General features: G+C 39.6%; 1 protein-coding gene across 1 annotated transcript in view; it reads left to right on the top strand.

The window, feature by feature from the left end:
* NRDC (nardilysin convertase) overlaps positions 1–15,840 on the top strand; it is an 86,268-nt gene that overhangs the window by 14,353 nt on the left and 56,075 nt on the right. Inside the window, 4 exon segments of the mRNA XM_044001929.1 lie at positions 3,939–4,230; positions 12,723–12,836; positions 12,983–13,064; positions 13,482–13,635. Coding sequence (XP_043857864.1) covers positions 3,939–4,230; positions 12,723–12,836; positions 12,983–13,064; positions 13,482–13,635 — 642 coding nt within the window.

Below are 15,840 nucleotides of genomic sequence, written 5' to 3' on the forward strand. Positions count from 1 at the left end.
ACCCCTGTCAGTTTCCTATTCTAATTATTTCTTGAATTGTCCCTGACTTGTCCTCGTCCTGCTGTTGCTGCTATCTTTACTTGCCTATTCCCTCCCCCCTTACTCCCAAACAAACAACCACCAGATACTACTGATTCTTCCTTTCCTATAAATCTTGATTTGGGGCTTTTATTTATTTTTTAGAAGGTTTATTGATGCATCTTATTTTTGTAGTCGACATTTCCAGATATACCTACCCCAAGCTTTCTTTTGTAATAAAGCAGGGGCAGTTAGTTGGTGCAGTGGATAGAGCATTGGACCTGGATTCAGAAGGACCTGAGTTCAAATCCAGCTTCAGACACTTGACACTTACTAGCTGTGTGATCCTGAGCAAGTCACTTAACCCCTACTGCCCTGCCCTCCCCCCAAAAAAAGCAAAAGCAAAAACACCATCAAAGCCAAATGACACAATAGTTTTCTCTGACAGTATAAATAACATTCCATACCCATAGTTCCCCATCTGTGCCTTGAAGGGAGGGAAGGGTCATTTTTTCAACTCTGCTTTGAGGCCAAACTTGCTTCATTCCTACTATAATCATCATCTAACATTTTTGTTCTTGTTCAGTCTTGTCGGACTCTTGGTAATCCTATTTCGGGTTTTCTTGGCAAAGATACTGGAGTGATTTGTCATTTCCTTCTTCCAACTCATTTTATAGATGAGAAAGTGAGGCAGAGTTAAGTGACTTGTCCAGTGGCACACTGCTGGTAAGTATCTGAGGCTGAATTTGAACTCCTGATTCCAGGCCTAGTGTTCTATCCACTTGCACCACCTAGCTGCCTCATTTTTTTATGTCCAGACTAGCCTTCTAATTGTTCTCTCTTCCTTCAGTCTCTGTCTCATCTGTCCTGCACAGAGCTGCCATGTTCAGAAGCCTTCAATGGCTATCTGATACAGAGGACTAGAGAATGTTAGATCTGATAGTTTAACTTCCTAGCTGGTTGTCAGTGTCTGCTTTAACAGTTCTATCTAATAACACTATACTCATTATGCCAGAGGAGTAATTCATGTGTGCATAGCTTTAATTGTGACAACCTTGCTCTTCTCAACAAGGCCAACTCTGTTCCATGTATCCTAAGTATCCCATTCCTCCTTGTCTTTTTCAGGCAATTGTCCCACTATTATCCCAACCTCTGATCTTCTACATCTGCCTCTGTCTTCTGGCACCTTCTCCTAATATGTCCAGCTCTCCTTCATCCTTTGAAAAACCAAACCAAACCTCATTAGCTCTTATCATCCCTGCTAGTTATCCTGTACACCTTTTCTCAGACTTCTGGAAAAAACTGTCTTAAATTCATTGCCTCCAGTGGTCTCTCTTGAGCTCTCTCAAGAGTCTCATCACTCAACTGAAACTGCTCTCTCCTAATTGCCAAATCGAATGGGATTTTCTCAATCTTTATCCTACTCAACCTGTCTGCAGCATTTAACATATTGACTACCTTCTCTGGGCATCCCCCAAACTTTCTTCTCTTTTGGTTTTCAAGATAATCCTTTTTTTTTATTGGTTCTGCTCCTCCTTTTAAGGATTCTTTCCTGGATCATTGTCTTGTAATACCCTGTGAAGTGTGGCTGTATTCCAAGCCTCCATCCTGGGCTTTCTCAAACTCTTGCTTTCTCTCTTCTGATGATTGTTTATCCAGTAAATAGCTTGCTTTGTATATATTTGTTTGTATCTTGTCTCCCCTTAGATTGTAAACTCCTTGAAGGCAGGGATTGTCTCTTTTGCCTCTTTTTCTATCCCCTGCAGGGTTTAGCATAGACTTTTTTTTTTTAAGTGAGGCAATTGGGGTTAAGTGACTTGCCCAGGGTCACACAGCTAGTAAGTGTTAAGTGTCTGAGGCTGGATTTGAACTCAGGTACTCCTGACTCCAGGGCTAGTGCTCTATCTACTGTACCACCTAGCTGCCCCCCAGCACAGACTCTTAATAAAATGTTCATTAATTGATTGTTTTCTTTTTTTGGAGTTAAACAGAACAAATCTAATCCATCTTCCACTTGAAAAAATTTTCATTTATCTGAACTGTTACCACAATAGGCTTTTTTTCCTCTAGATTAAATATCTGCCTTTCAGCTTTTCATCATATGACATGTTTTGAATTTATTCACCATTCCGTAATGTTTTTCAAATTAGGTCAAAACTCCTTAGCTTGGTATTATTTTTTTTTAAATAAACATTTTTATTTAAAGTTTTAAGTTCTAAATTCAATCCTTCCTTCCCTCCCTCCCTTTTCCCTCCCTGAGGCAGTATGCAATCAAATATAGGTTAGACATGTGCAATTATGTAAAATAGGACCATATTGGTAATTTTGTATAAGAAAACTCTAATAAAAGAAAAAAAGGAAAGTGAAAAATAGCCTGCTTCAGTCTGTGTTCCATCAATATCCGTTCTTTCTCTGGATGTGGATAGTCTGCTTCATCATGAGTCCTTTGGGATTGGCTTGGATCCTTGTGTTGCTGAGAGTAAAGTCATTCACAGTTCTGCATTGAACACTATTTTAACTTGGCATTTTAACCTACAAATCTGACTCTAACTTTTACACTTTTTTCTTCCATTCTTCTTCTTCTCTGTACTCTATATTATACAGCAGCCAGGATAATGAAATTCACTTGATTTAAGCATTGGGATTAATGTGGATTAATTTGGGCAGCAGCTACAATAAAAATATTATCGATATGTTTTTACTGTTATAGGCTGTAGCAACAGGAAGCTAATATATGTTGTCCTAGTTGTTGTTCAGTCCTTTCTTATTCTTTGTGGCCCTTTTTGGAGTTTTCTTGGCAAAGATGCTGGAGTGGTTTGCCATTTCCTTCTCCAGCTCATTTTACAGATGAGGAACTGAGGTAAACAGGGTAAAATGACTTTTCTAGGGTCACACAGCAGCAAGTAAGTGTCTGAGGCCAGATTTGGATTTTTGAAGATGAATCTTCCTGACTCCAAACCCAGTGTTCTATCACCTGAGGGGCCACCTGACTGCCCCGAGCTAATATATAGTCTACTGTTTTCTTTAAGATGGTAGTATTAAATAAGTAAGGCAATTTTGTTATGCTTGAAACATTTTTTGGGGGGAGACAATTGGGGCTAAGTGACTTGCCCAGGGTCACACAGCTAGTAAGTGTCAAGTGTCTGAGGCCAGATTTGAACTCAGGTCCTCCTGACTCCAGGGCCAGTTCTTCTATCCACCGGGCCATCTAGTTACCCCTTGTGCCACCTAGCTGCCCCTTATGCTTGGAACATTAATGGTGTGTGAAGAAGGGTCAGCAACTTATAACAGTCACCCGGCCTAGACTGATAGCGTCCTGCTAGGATTTAGGCTATGGGCTTCAGTGCTACCACTTCTGGAGACCATTCAAACAACATGGAGGGGCAATACTAGATGTCGGACTCTATGGAAATGGGAATTGATTTGGAAATAGAGTTAATATATACAGAATGTTGCCTTAGAGTATTTTACTTTACAGACAGATGAGCCTTTGTGCAGTCATCTTGTGTGTTAAGGGACTTTTATATCCCACTTAGGGATTACTTATGCAGGATGGGTAAATTAGGTAGCATAGTGGATAGAGGATTGGAGTTGGAGTCAAGAAGAACTGAATTCAAATCCTGTCCGAGGCATTTCCTAGTTGTATGAGCCTGGGTAAGTCACCTAACTGCTATGTGCTTCACTTTCCTCATCTGTAACATGAGGGGGTTGGACTGATGGCTTCTAAAATCTCTTCCAACTCTAGATCTAGGTTCTATGATCTTAATATTTAAACCTTGTGTAGTAGCAAAATCACAGCTAAAGAAATTAGAAACTGGAAGATACCATTACAAACATGTCTGTGCTTTGGAAGCCATTTTGTTCAGCTGAGTGTGTAGTTACATAAGCCTTTGTTTAAAAATTTCTTATGATTTTTGCAGGTACATCAAATTACGGAACGGCTTGCAGGCACTTTTGATTTCAGACCTAAGCAATACAGAAAACAAATCTGGGGGGGCGACAGATGAGGAGGAAGAGGAGGAAGACAACGATGATGATGATGACGAAGATTCAGGAGCTGAAATAGAAGATGATGATGAAGAAGGGCTTGACGATGAAGATGACTTTGATGATGAAGATGAACACGATGACGATGATCTTGACACTGAAGATAATGAATTGGAAGAATTAGATGAAAGGGCAGAAGGAAAGAAGAAAACTACAGAAAAGCAGGTGCGAGCCAAGTCTTTTGTGCTTTTTATACTTTAAGAATGCTTAATGGCAATAGTGTGTGTGTGAGAGTTGTGTGTATGAGTGTGTGTATTTGTGTGTGTGTGTGTGTGTGTGTGTGTGTGTGTATGAAATTTACCTTTGAACAAAAATATGATGCTTATGCTTATACACGGAGGTGAGTGCTTTTTGTGAGATTTAAAATTGGATACAAGATCATTAAACTTCCCCCTTAATTTTTCCCTTATATATCTCCCAGACCAGTAAGAAAAGAAGCCTCTGAACTTTCATCAGAGAGGGATTAGCTTTTATTGTTTGGGAATTAATTAGCCAACAAACAGGTGATACTGATTAGGGAAATAGGAAAGTAGAAACACAAATGAATAGTCTTAGATCTAAGCTTAGTCTATATTCTTTTATAAAACTCACCGATTGATGTCAATCAGGCTGAGAACCAGAGTCAATCGCTGGCTGCCACTGAGAACCAGAGCTAAGCTCCCATCCGGGAAGACTTGAGTGCTTGACCACACAGCAGGCACATGGCTGTTTGTCACAGTCTCCTCCCCAAAAGGGTGGTCCTTCAAAAACTGTTTCAGTAGTATGCGTTCAACTCTTAAATTTCAGTTAAAACTTCCATTTTTTTTACCACATTTTGAATACATTTTCCTGGTCATTACTGTTTCCTCTGATGTAGCTCCTGTTATTGAGTTTCCAGAACACAGCTGGTTGCTTCAGAGTTCTGTCTGAGCATCAGTTTGTTATGAGGGACAAATCACAGAACTAAAGAGTCAGAAGATAGTAATTTTAGTCCCAACTCTGCCTCCAGCTTTTACTTTTCTAAACTTAAGTTTCCTCACTGATAAAATGAGACTTTCTGGCTTACCTATTTCACAAGATTGTTCTGAGGCCCCAGTGAATAAACTGTGTGACTTAACTGAACGCTCCTTTTTTAGTTTCTTTTGATCCTTCTGTTACTTTAGCCTTCTTATTTGATAAGAAAACTTAGTCTGTAAGTACGATGTGAATATTACTTTGCTACTTACTGATAACTGCTGCAGCTTAACCTGTCATCTTTCAGAGTGAATAGTTTCTTCTGCTGATCTGTTGTTTATCTTGTAGAGCTACCTCTGGGTCTTCTGGAACATTTCTCCTTTTTTAAAGGGGAGAACCATGATTCTCTTTTGACTGAGCAGCTATGTTGTCTTCCTCAGTCTTTGGAGAAATGGTTTTTAAAAATCTGACTTAAAAAAAAAAGAAATTAGATTATTTTGCAATATTTTTTAGTATGTCTGTTGCTCTGTGGCAGATAAAACAAAGATAAAGCCTGTGCCTGACCTCAGGGAGCTTGTTAGCTAGTAAGGGGAGATAAGTCATGTTGCTTTGTATAATAGTTACATATCAGATCTGTTCCTGTAATTAGAAGAAAATTACTTTCAGAAATTGGGTTAGATAAGCCCGGAGGCCTCCTTTGACATCAATCATCATAAAAATAAAAACGCAGATTTTTTTTCTAAAGGGGTTTGTAAGAAGTGAGATTGGTAGTGCTAGAGATAAAGAGTGGAGTGATCAAAGAAGGAAGATGGGAGGAAGAAGAGAGAAACAAGCTGTTATTTGGTTAGAATTAGAAAGCATGAAAACTGAAGGGATTTGAGAAATAATGTGATCAGAGAATCATTGAGTTGAAAGAGAACTCAGATGGCATTTACCTCAAATCCTGAAAAAGAAGCTTTCCTATAAGGAGTCAGATAAGCGGTCACTTAACCTTTGCTCCAAGACCTCCCGTGAGGGGGCGCCCCTTACACTTTTGGAGAGGGCTAGTGATTAGGTATTCTTCCTAACTCCAAGCCCAGATTTGCTGCTTTGCAAGTGCTGTCCAATGATCATCATTAGCTCTCTGAGGCCAAGTAGAACAGGTCTATTCCTTCCACCATTTGACAACTCTTCAGATACTTAAGCTTCTCTCTCTGCCCCTCTCCCCACCCCATCACACACACAAAATATCTTGTCTTCTCCACATTAATTTCCAGTTCTTTCTAATTGTTAGAGCATTTTCCCCATATACCTTTAGATAGCTTTGATTATTTTATTGTAAACTTCGTATCTTTTGATCATTTGTCAATTGGGGAATAGCTCTTATTTTAATAAATTTGACTTCTTTATGTCCCATCTCCATCACTGCCCACCTCATCATTATTGTTCCTTGTGCCAGACACTGACTCCTGACTCTGGCTGTGGGTTTTCACTGGCTGTTCTTCATGTCTGAAATGCTTTCCCTCCTCATCTCTGCCTCCTCCTTTCTTTGTCTTCCTTTAAATTCCAGCTACAATCCCACCTTTTCCAGGAAGATTTTCTTAATCCTACTTAATGCTGGCGTCTTCTCGTAGACTTTCCCCAATTTATCTTGAATATCTTGTTTGTATATCTCTTATTAGAATCTGAGCTCCTTGAGGGCAGGGACCGTGGTTTTGCTTTTCCTTGTATCCCCAGTGTTTAGCACAATGCCTGACACATAGTAAGTGCTTTAATAAATGGTGCTGGTTTTAGAGAGAGTATGTGACCTGCTTAGGATCCCATAGCTAGGAAATCTGCCTGGTGGTATTTGAAAGCAGGTCTCTCTGACTCCTACTAGACCTGGGCTTTAGCCCACTACACCAAGTAGTGAAGGGGTGGAGAAGAGACGATGCTTTCTTCACTGGCTCCCCTTTGTCTCTAGGTTAAAGTAGAAAATCCTAAATCTGGCCATTTCCCAATGTCAGAGTCACCAGGCAACTTGGTCTCTGTCTGGTTCTGTGCTTGTTTCTTATTACTTCTTACTCGCCCTTCTAGCCACAAGGTCTCCTTCCTGTTCCCCTCTGCAGTTTATTCATTTCCTGCTCCATGTCCCTGCACAGGCGTATTCCCTGGGCCTGGAATGCTCTCCTTCCTCCCTTCTCTGCCTCCCCTCTCAAAGTTGTTAATGTTCCCCTTTCTTCTAAAACTTCTTTTGTAGTTACTTAGTTACTCTGTATCTGTTTTGAATTATCTGTGTACATGTTGTATCAATCCTGGTACAATGTTGCTCCATGAAAGCAGAGACTATTTCATTTGTTTTCATTGTATCACAAACTGGTAGCTGTTTGAATTATTTATGGTAGGTTCTTAATGAATATTTGTGTTTAATTGAATTAATTGACGTGTATACAGTTAAGTCTACTATAAGGTTCAGGACAATTAGGACAACACATGGGTGTTCTAGGACTTGTGGTGGGCAGAAAGTTCTTGTTTTCTCTCCGCAGATCATAGGGCCCCAGTCTTTTTTTTTTTTTTTTAAGTTTTCAACATTTGTTTTTATAAGATTTCTAGTTTCCATTTTTTCCCCCTCCCTCCCCTCCCCAAGACAGCAAGTAATCTGGTATAGGTTATATGTGTACAATCACATTAAACATATTTCTGCATTAGTCATGCTGTGAAAGAAGAATCAGAGCAAAAAGGAAAAACCTCAAAAAATAAAAAACAACAGCACCAAAAACAAAAGAAATACTATGGTTCAGTCTGCATCCATATTCCACAGTTCTTTTTTTCTGGATTTGGAGAGCCTTTTCCATCATGAGTCCTTCGGAACTATCTTGGACCATTGTATTGCTGAGAAGAATCAAGTCTATCACAGTTGATCAACACATAATGTTGATGATATTGTGTACAATGTTCTCCTAGTTCTGCTCCTCTCACTCATCATCAGTTCATAGGGCCTCAGTCTGGAATAGAAAGCCTAGACTTCCCTTGCTCTTGAGGAGCTCACATTTTTGTGGAGGAGACAACCCTTATAGGAGGTATCCCCTGGAAGTCAGGTAGGAAAGTCTGTTGATTCTTAGGTGCAATGTGAGAACAGATGTTAATGTTTTTCTTTTTAAATGTCATTTCTGGCATTGAACTGGTTAATATTGTCAAGGACTTCGGTGACAAAAACTTTCTGGGCTTTCGATCCCTGTGGTTATAGCTCGCAGGAGCAGTTGCCAGGCTCCTGTTCTGTAGATGTTGCTTTCCAGGATGGTGGTTGATGGTACTGGGTGGAGGCAGTGCTATTTATTCCATGACTCTTGGTGTCAGCAGCCCAGGCTGTCCTCGTCAGCATCTGAGGACAGGAGGCACTCAGTGTTGTGGTTTGATTTGCCTGGCGCCAGGCATCTTGCTGCTTCACTTACACTGGCTTGTCTGCTCAGTGCATGGCAACTGATTAAATGTCTTTCTCATATTGGCTTATAAATGCTTTAAATGAATGGCTCAATTTTTAGAAAATGTTGTAAAAGTTCAATAGTCTGTGTGTTTTCTGTGTGTGTGTGTGTGTGTGTGTGTGTGTGTTTGTTCTGTTTTAAAAACATTTGGTTTGGTATGAGTAGTTAAGATTAATGTTAGTATTGGATATAGGGTTCATTCTCGGATGACTTATTCTAAGTTTTGGTTACTGGTTTGGCTTCAATTCCTAGTTTGTTAGAGGGTAGACAACATTTCTATCATCTCCCCTGTCTTCTCTATCCCCACTGCCACCAACCCGGTGCAGGACTTCATCACCATCTGCTTTCCTGGACAGTCACAATGATCTCTTAATTGTCTTCTCATTTCTGCTGTCTCCTCCCTCCCAGCCCACCCTTCACAAGTTACTAGGATGTCCTTCTTGGTCACAGATAGGATCATATCACTCTGTTATAATATCTTCAGTGGTTCTCTTGCTTTTGGTGTCATGTTCAAATTCCCTTTGTCCCTGTGAATGCCATTTTGGATTCTGCCCAGCTAAAACTTGCTTCTACTTGACTATCTCAACTTATCTTCTGTTATTCCTTCCCCACGGTGCTCCTCGCAGATGGGCAACCCTTTTTCCACAGTCTCCAATAATCAGTACACTTTCTTTTTTTTTTGGGTGAGGCAGTTGGGGTTAAGTGATTTGCCCAGGGTCACACAGCTAGTAAGTATCAAGTGTCTGAGGTCAGATTTGAACTCAGGTCCTCCTGAATCCAGGGCCGGTGCTCTATCCACTGTGCCACCTAGCTGCCCCATCAGTACACTTTCCTACTTCCCTAAAACACATGCCTTCCTGTCCTTTTGAATTTGTGTGGGTCCTTTAACACCCAGCCCAGCCCAGCCTCCTTCACGAAGCCTTCCCTGATTCCCCAGTTGCTAACAGTCTTTTCAGATCTAATATAATGCTCTAATGAACTTACTGTGCAGTCTTCTGAATCAGACTATTCTCTTAGCTAGACTCAACTTCTTCGCTGCTTGGACTGGGGCTTATCTCAGCTTTGTATTTTTCCTGGCCCAATGCTCTGTACCCAGTAGGTGTTTAATCAGTGTTTGTTGTTTTGAGCTGTAACTTATCATGTCTGATGCTGCTTGGGCCATGGGAGAAAGTAGATGATGAGATACTATTGCAGTGTGGCAGCTGCTATCACCAGTGTGGTGGCAGGAAGATTGGTTGAGGATTAATCTGCCCTCTGGTTTATTTTCTCCCTAATTTTCCTTCACTTGTTGTAGACACTTGGACCTCTTCTTGCCAGGATGTGTCATACAGCTCTCTGGGATGACAGAATACTGAGGAGGCTTTGAAATCAAGGGCCACTTGACGATTGTGAGGGATTTGATTTGTCACTTGGTTTTTCCTGACCTTCGGTATGAGCATTTGAAAACTGACCTAGTATCATAATATGGTGCTTCGCATTTCTTTAATGGCCTGGATACTTTGCAAAAAAACCCCCCAAAACAAAAAATAAAACCACCATGTACACATCAAAGGACCTAACCAGACTTTTTAAAAAGGAAAGAAAAAATTTTCACTTTCTCTGCTAAATTGAGAGATCTATATTTCTGATTTATTTCTCTAGAAATAACCTGTAAAAACACTGGCTTAGCTTCATCTTTATTTTGGGAGGCAGCTTAGTGCTGAGGAAAACTAGCTCCATTTTGGAGTCAGAGGACCGGGTTCCAAACCTGGCTGCCCTCCTGTGTGACCTGCATGAATGACTGAACATTTCTGGGCCTTGGTTTTCTCATCTTTGAAATGATGGTCTATTTCGGTTCCGAATTGCTAATCTTATGATCTTTTTCTTTTTTCTTCCACTTTCCCTTTCCCCTTATTTTCTTTCTTAATTTTTTCCTTTTCTACTACCTCTTCTCCACTTTCCTCATAAAGGTAGTTGACACCTCTTTGTCTGAATGGTAACTAAAAGGGGGAGGGTGAAATCTGAAAACAGTGGATTGGGAGGTAGGACTCAGTCAGTGGATTTTGATTTAGAAGCAGTAGGATTGTGGGGGTGGTAGTTGAGGCTGTAGCAGTGGCATGTCATTTTGGGTTGGTTGGAGGAAATCAAGGCCAAACCTAGAAAACAGGTTGATTGAATAGTGGGAGAAAAATGCCTTTAGAATGTAGTGGGGGTTTTGTAGTAGTTTTGACACTTAAGCACCTGACATGTTAAATCTTATTTGACATGGTGAGTATTGTTTAAGGTAAATATCAACATTAACCAGTAAGGATTTTCCTCTCACAACATAACTAATATGGGAATATGTTCAACATGATCGTAATGTATAACATATCAGATTGCTTGCTGGCTTCTGGAGGGGGAGAAGGAAAGGAAGAAGAGAAAAATTTGGAACTCAAAATCTTGCAAAAATGAATGTTGAAAACTATTCTTTACATGTAATTGGGAAAAATAAAATACAATAAAGAATTACAAAGAGGAAAAATGGCAGATCAGGAAAATCAATACATTAAAAGAGTTATTATGATAACTTTGTTATCATAAGGAATAGTAAATCATTCATAGTAAATTTGTAGTTTCATGTGCAATCATCTTTTAAAAAATTATACCGTTATGGAAATGCTTGTTTTATTCCATAAATTAAAAAATAAAATATTAAAAAAAATAACATTAACTAGTAAGGAAATAGGAAGAAAATAATTTTGTTGCTTTTTGGAATATTTTTCACATAATTGTGATTGTAGTTCATTAATTTTATGAATCTATATTCCCTTTACCTGTATACCTTACCAAAGGGTCTTCTCCAACAGTGAACTTCTGTTATAAAAACAAAATTGAAATGTAAATGTTGTATATGTCAAAGCTTCTTAAACTGTGGGCCATGATCCCATATGGGGTAACAATGTAAGGGTTGCAAAAAATTTGGCAACAGTAAAAGCTTATATATACGTATTTTATATACCTATATATACCCAGGATTGTGTAAAAAGTTTTTGGGTGAAAAGGGGTCGAGAGTGGAAAAAATTTAAGAAGCCCTGGTATACATGACTTATGTAAGGCTTCATTAATCCAGTCTAGGTAGAAGTTCTCAAGTGTGAATTTCTTTTCCAGCAACATTTGGGAGCCTATTTTATGCTTTCCTCAGAACTAATAGCCTGTGTTTTAGAACACCTTTATCAGAAGTTCTTTCACTCTTTTTTTTTTTTTTTTAGGGCAATGAGGGTTAAGTGACTTGCCCAGGGTCACACAGCTAGTAAGTGTTAAGTGTCTGAGGCCGGATTTGAACTCAGGTACTCCTGAATCCAGGGCCGGCGCTTTATCCACTCTGCCACCTAGCTGCCCCCAGTTCTTTCACTCTTAATGATCTAGACAAGAACGTTTTGTGGGGTAGTCAGGGCAGAATGCAGTTGGGGCAGCCTTTTTCTCATACAGATCAGCTCAAGCTTTGGCCTATGTCATTTAGCTATTATATCATGAGTCAGAGTTTGCAAAATGCCCTTTTTGGTATCAAGTGAGGCTGTTTGTTTTTTTTACACATAGCCTTTTTGCTTTCTTCCAACACATTAGCAATTCCTTAGGGTTTTTCTTATTTTTAGAAAGCTATCTTTATAAGATGATCATCCTATTTAAGGAGTAGCCAGAGGAAAAATGGGTTCAACCAAATGTGTTCTTTTATAAAATCTTGGGTATGCTGCCTTAACAATTTCAGGCTTTGGAGACTGTATTCCTAAAACTCTTTTCCCATCTCTTTACGTGTATCCTAAGTTGATATAGAAGCATAACACAGTGACTTACTGTTGGTAGAAAAGAAAGAGTTCTAAATCCATTTGCGATGGTTAACATCCATCTTAATTTTTAATTATTTCCTGAGTTCCCTGAAATGGTGACATGTAAAACATTCAATATAATGGCATAAACAATAGTAATGAATTCATAAACTTCCTTCAAATGGGGAAGACTTTTTTATTCCATGAATGAAGCGTCAAATAATGCCATTTCTGTTCTCATTAATCCAGTTATTGCCAATGTAAAACACTTTCCTCTTTTTGTTTAAAAAGAAAAATCTCCACGAATTACTCCTTGAAAGGGCCCCTTTTCTCCTTTAGCTCAGTGAGGATAAATGAGCATAAGATCTTCTCTAGTGAACCTCTAATTCCTTAGAGGTCTCCATGGAGCTAATAATGCTACCTTTGCATTCTGCTCAGGTCTCTAAGTGGACTAGAACTCTGGTGCTGACACTAAATGTTCAATGGGTGGGCTGGCCAGTCCGCCTTCTTTCCTTTTCTGTGTGTTTCTGCTTCTTTCCATAGGTTGGCACCTGTTCAGAAATTGCCAGTAAGCCGAGAGGAGGAGCAGCAGGGTGAAACTGACACAATTCTGGTGAGTTTCACTTTGCTGCTCCTCCTGATACTCAGGGAAAGAACTATGGCCTTTTGTTGGAAAGACCACTTGCAAGTTTGTCCTTAAGATGAGATGCTACTGGTATTTTTTAAAACATAACTGACTATTGGCCTTTCTCCTTCTAGTCCGCGGCTGCGCTTTGTGTTGGAGTTGGAAGTTTTGCTGATCCGGATGACCTCCCTGGGCTGGCACACTTTTTGGAACACAGTAAGAGATTTTGTTATAAGTCTGGTTTAGGTTTAGTGTTAGGCAGCTCTCTTAAATTATAGATTGCAGAGAAGCTCCTGATTTGCATTAGTAGAGAAAGTTTCTCAACTGGGGGTTCCCTAGTGTAGTTTTTTTAAAAAGATTTTACTAATTCAGTTTAAATTCAGATTTACTACTGGCTTGGTAGGAAAATGCCCAGTAGGAGAAAGGATTAAGTATTTAATTTACAAAGATGATCATGAAAACTTGGGTCCTGAGAACTGGGAATTCATAGAAGATACCAATGGTTTGCCCTTTAGATGCACAGGTGAAAGGTACATGTGATTTGTGTGTAGCTGAAAAGCCTCTTGACTTCTTGTCCTAAGTTGCTACTCATGGCAGTATCCCCTGAAAATGAAGTTTTGGGTTTTTTTCTAGTGGTTTTCATGGGCAGCCTGAAGTATCCGGACGAGAATGGGTTTGATGCTTTCCTGAAGAAGCATGGGGGCAGTGACAATGCCTCAACAGACTGTGAACGCACGGTCTTCCAGTTTGATGTCCAGAGGAAATACTTCAAGGAGGCTCTTGATAGGTAACTAATTCAAAGCAGCAGGTTGAGCTGCTGCATCTTAAGGCAAGAGGCATGTGCTGACACCCCCATAGCTGAGATATCACCTTGCTGTGTTCCTTCCTTTTTTTTTTTCCTTTCTTTTTTTGGGGGGGGGTGTTTTATTTTTTTTTTAGTGAGGCAATTGGGGTTAAGTGACTTGCCCAGGGTCACACAGCTGGTAAGTGTTAAGTGTCTGAGGTCGGATTTGAACTCAGGTCCTCCTGACTCCAGGGCCGGTGCTCTATCCACTGCGCCACCAAGCTGCCCCGCTGTGGTGTTCCTTCTTTTAATGAGAGTTGGCATTTTGTAAAAACGTCCATTTTCCTATTCATTCCTTAAAAAAATTTCTGTTGAATTGTCTCAAGATCATTTAGTAAATCCTTTTGGGACAGAAAGGGAGCAAAGTAACAGAAACAGACTCGTTTTCTATCAAAGCAGAGTGTTTCACTGGAAAAACAGATTGTATTAAGATTCATAAGCAAAAAAGGAATGGGATAGCTTGCCTTGAGCGGTGGTTGGATTCTCCCTCCTGCCTCCTTCATCCAGATACTGGATCTATTTGGAGATTCTTGCTTGAGTTGAACTATATGCTGCTGGGGTCCTTTTCAACTCTCCAATTCTGTGATTCTCAGAGAAGGGATTTTTAATCTCCCTGTGCATTCTGCACTTAGGAAAGTTTAAGGTGGCTTTTTTTTTTCATGGAAGATTCAAGTACAGTATAGTGCATTGAGGAAAGTTTTGACAGAGTTAAGGTATGTAAAACAGAGCATACAGGGAAGAAATGCTTCTCTTTTAGCATTCCAGTGAGATGGTCAGCTCCTCTGAATGGATGGCTGTTGGTCACACCAGGCTCCTCTGGTTCTTTCTGCTGAAAGTCAGGAATGACCAGATAACCTCTTAGGGCTCTTTCCTGTTTTAATGGTATATGAAACACTTCTTTGAAAGAGAATTTGGCTTATAGTTTGTTTTTCTTGGTATAGTTCATATGATTTCCTTGGCCTTATGAAATCTTGGTCTCCTATTGTTTACAGAAGTTGCTAAGAAGCTCTTGCTCCCTTGGTTTGAAATAGTTGAATTCATTCATGGTGCAGACTTTATTGTTCTCAGTCTGCCTTCAATTGACCCCACCTTGCACCCCTACCCCCACCTCCACCTCCCTTTCTCACTCCAGAATGCTTCATCAGAAGAATGGTGTTGCTGGAGAGGACTTTAATGAGGCTTACCATCTGCAAGTTACCTGATCCCTGAAATAAAAAGCTCTGTGATGATCTTATCAATAGTATTACAAGTACAATAGTGCCCTGGCACTCATAGTACAGATACTGCAAGAGATCAGCCTGGGGCTCACAAGGAAGAGGAGGAGGAGAAGGAAGAGGACTCTTTCATGGAACTTATTTTGAATTCCTGTTTTTTATATTGATATCTCTTAAAATTATGCGTTTATTATAAACCTGGCAAACAGGAACATTTTCACATATAAATATGAAATAATATATAACTATGAAATAATTCATATATAAAAAGAATAGAAAAGGGATTGTAGATGAAACTGACTAACTTACCTACAGCTTTTTGTATATGTATGTATGTGTATATCTACACCTATACACACATATATAAATATACATTTAGCAGAGGGGAAGTATGGCGTAGTTGAGAATCTTCCTGTTTTAATGGTTGGACAAAGTGTATAGTTCATATGTATCTTTTATTATTATTATTATTATTATTATTATTATTATTATTATTATTTTTAGTGAGGCAATTGGGGTTAGGTGACTTGCCCAGGGTCACACAGCTAGTAAGTGTTAAGTGTCTGAGGCCGGATTTGAACCCAGGTCCTCCTGACTCCAGGGCCGGTGCTCTATCCACTGCGCCACCAGCTGCCCCCTTATGTATCTTTAAATAGATTGAGAAAATTGATGAGGGTTTGTTTAGCAAGAACTATTTCATTAGCTGGCTTATTATGTTTCTTAATCTTCTTATAATGTGAAAGCTGCTGTCCTCCGAGATTTTTAAAGCAATTTAACTGCTTTAAATATGATGCTTTGAATAGTTATAAAAGTTATAATTGAGATAAAAGTGAGAGTTTCAGCCAAGTCTATCTGGGCATATGAAAGGCAGGGTGACTCTGGCATTGGAGTCAGGAAAAACTGTGCTCCAGTCCTGTGTCTGGCTGAATGTCCC

Source organism: Dromiciops gliroides, chromosome 4 (assembly GCF_019393635.1).
Source record: "Dromiciops gliroides isolate mDroGli1 chromosome 4, mDroGli1.pri, whole genome shotgun sequence".
NCBI lineage: Eukaryota > Metazoa > Chordata > Mammalia > Microbiotheria > Microbiotheriidae > Dromiciops > Dromiciops gliroides.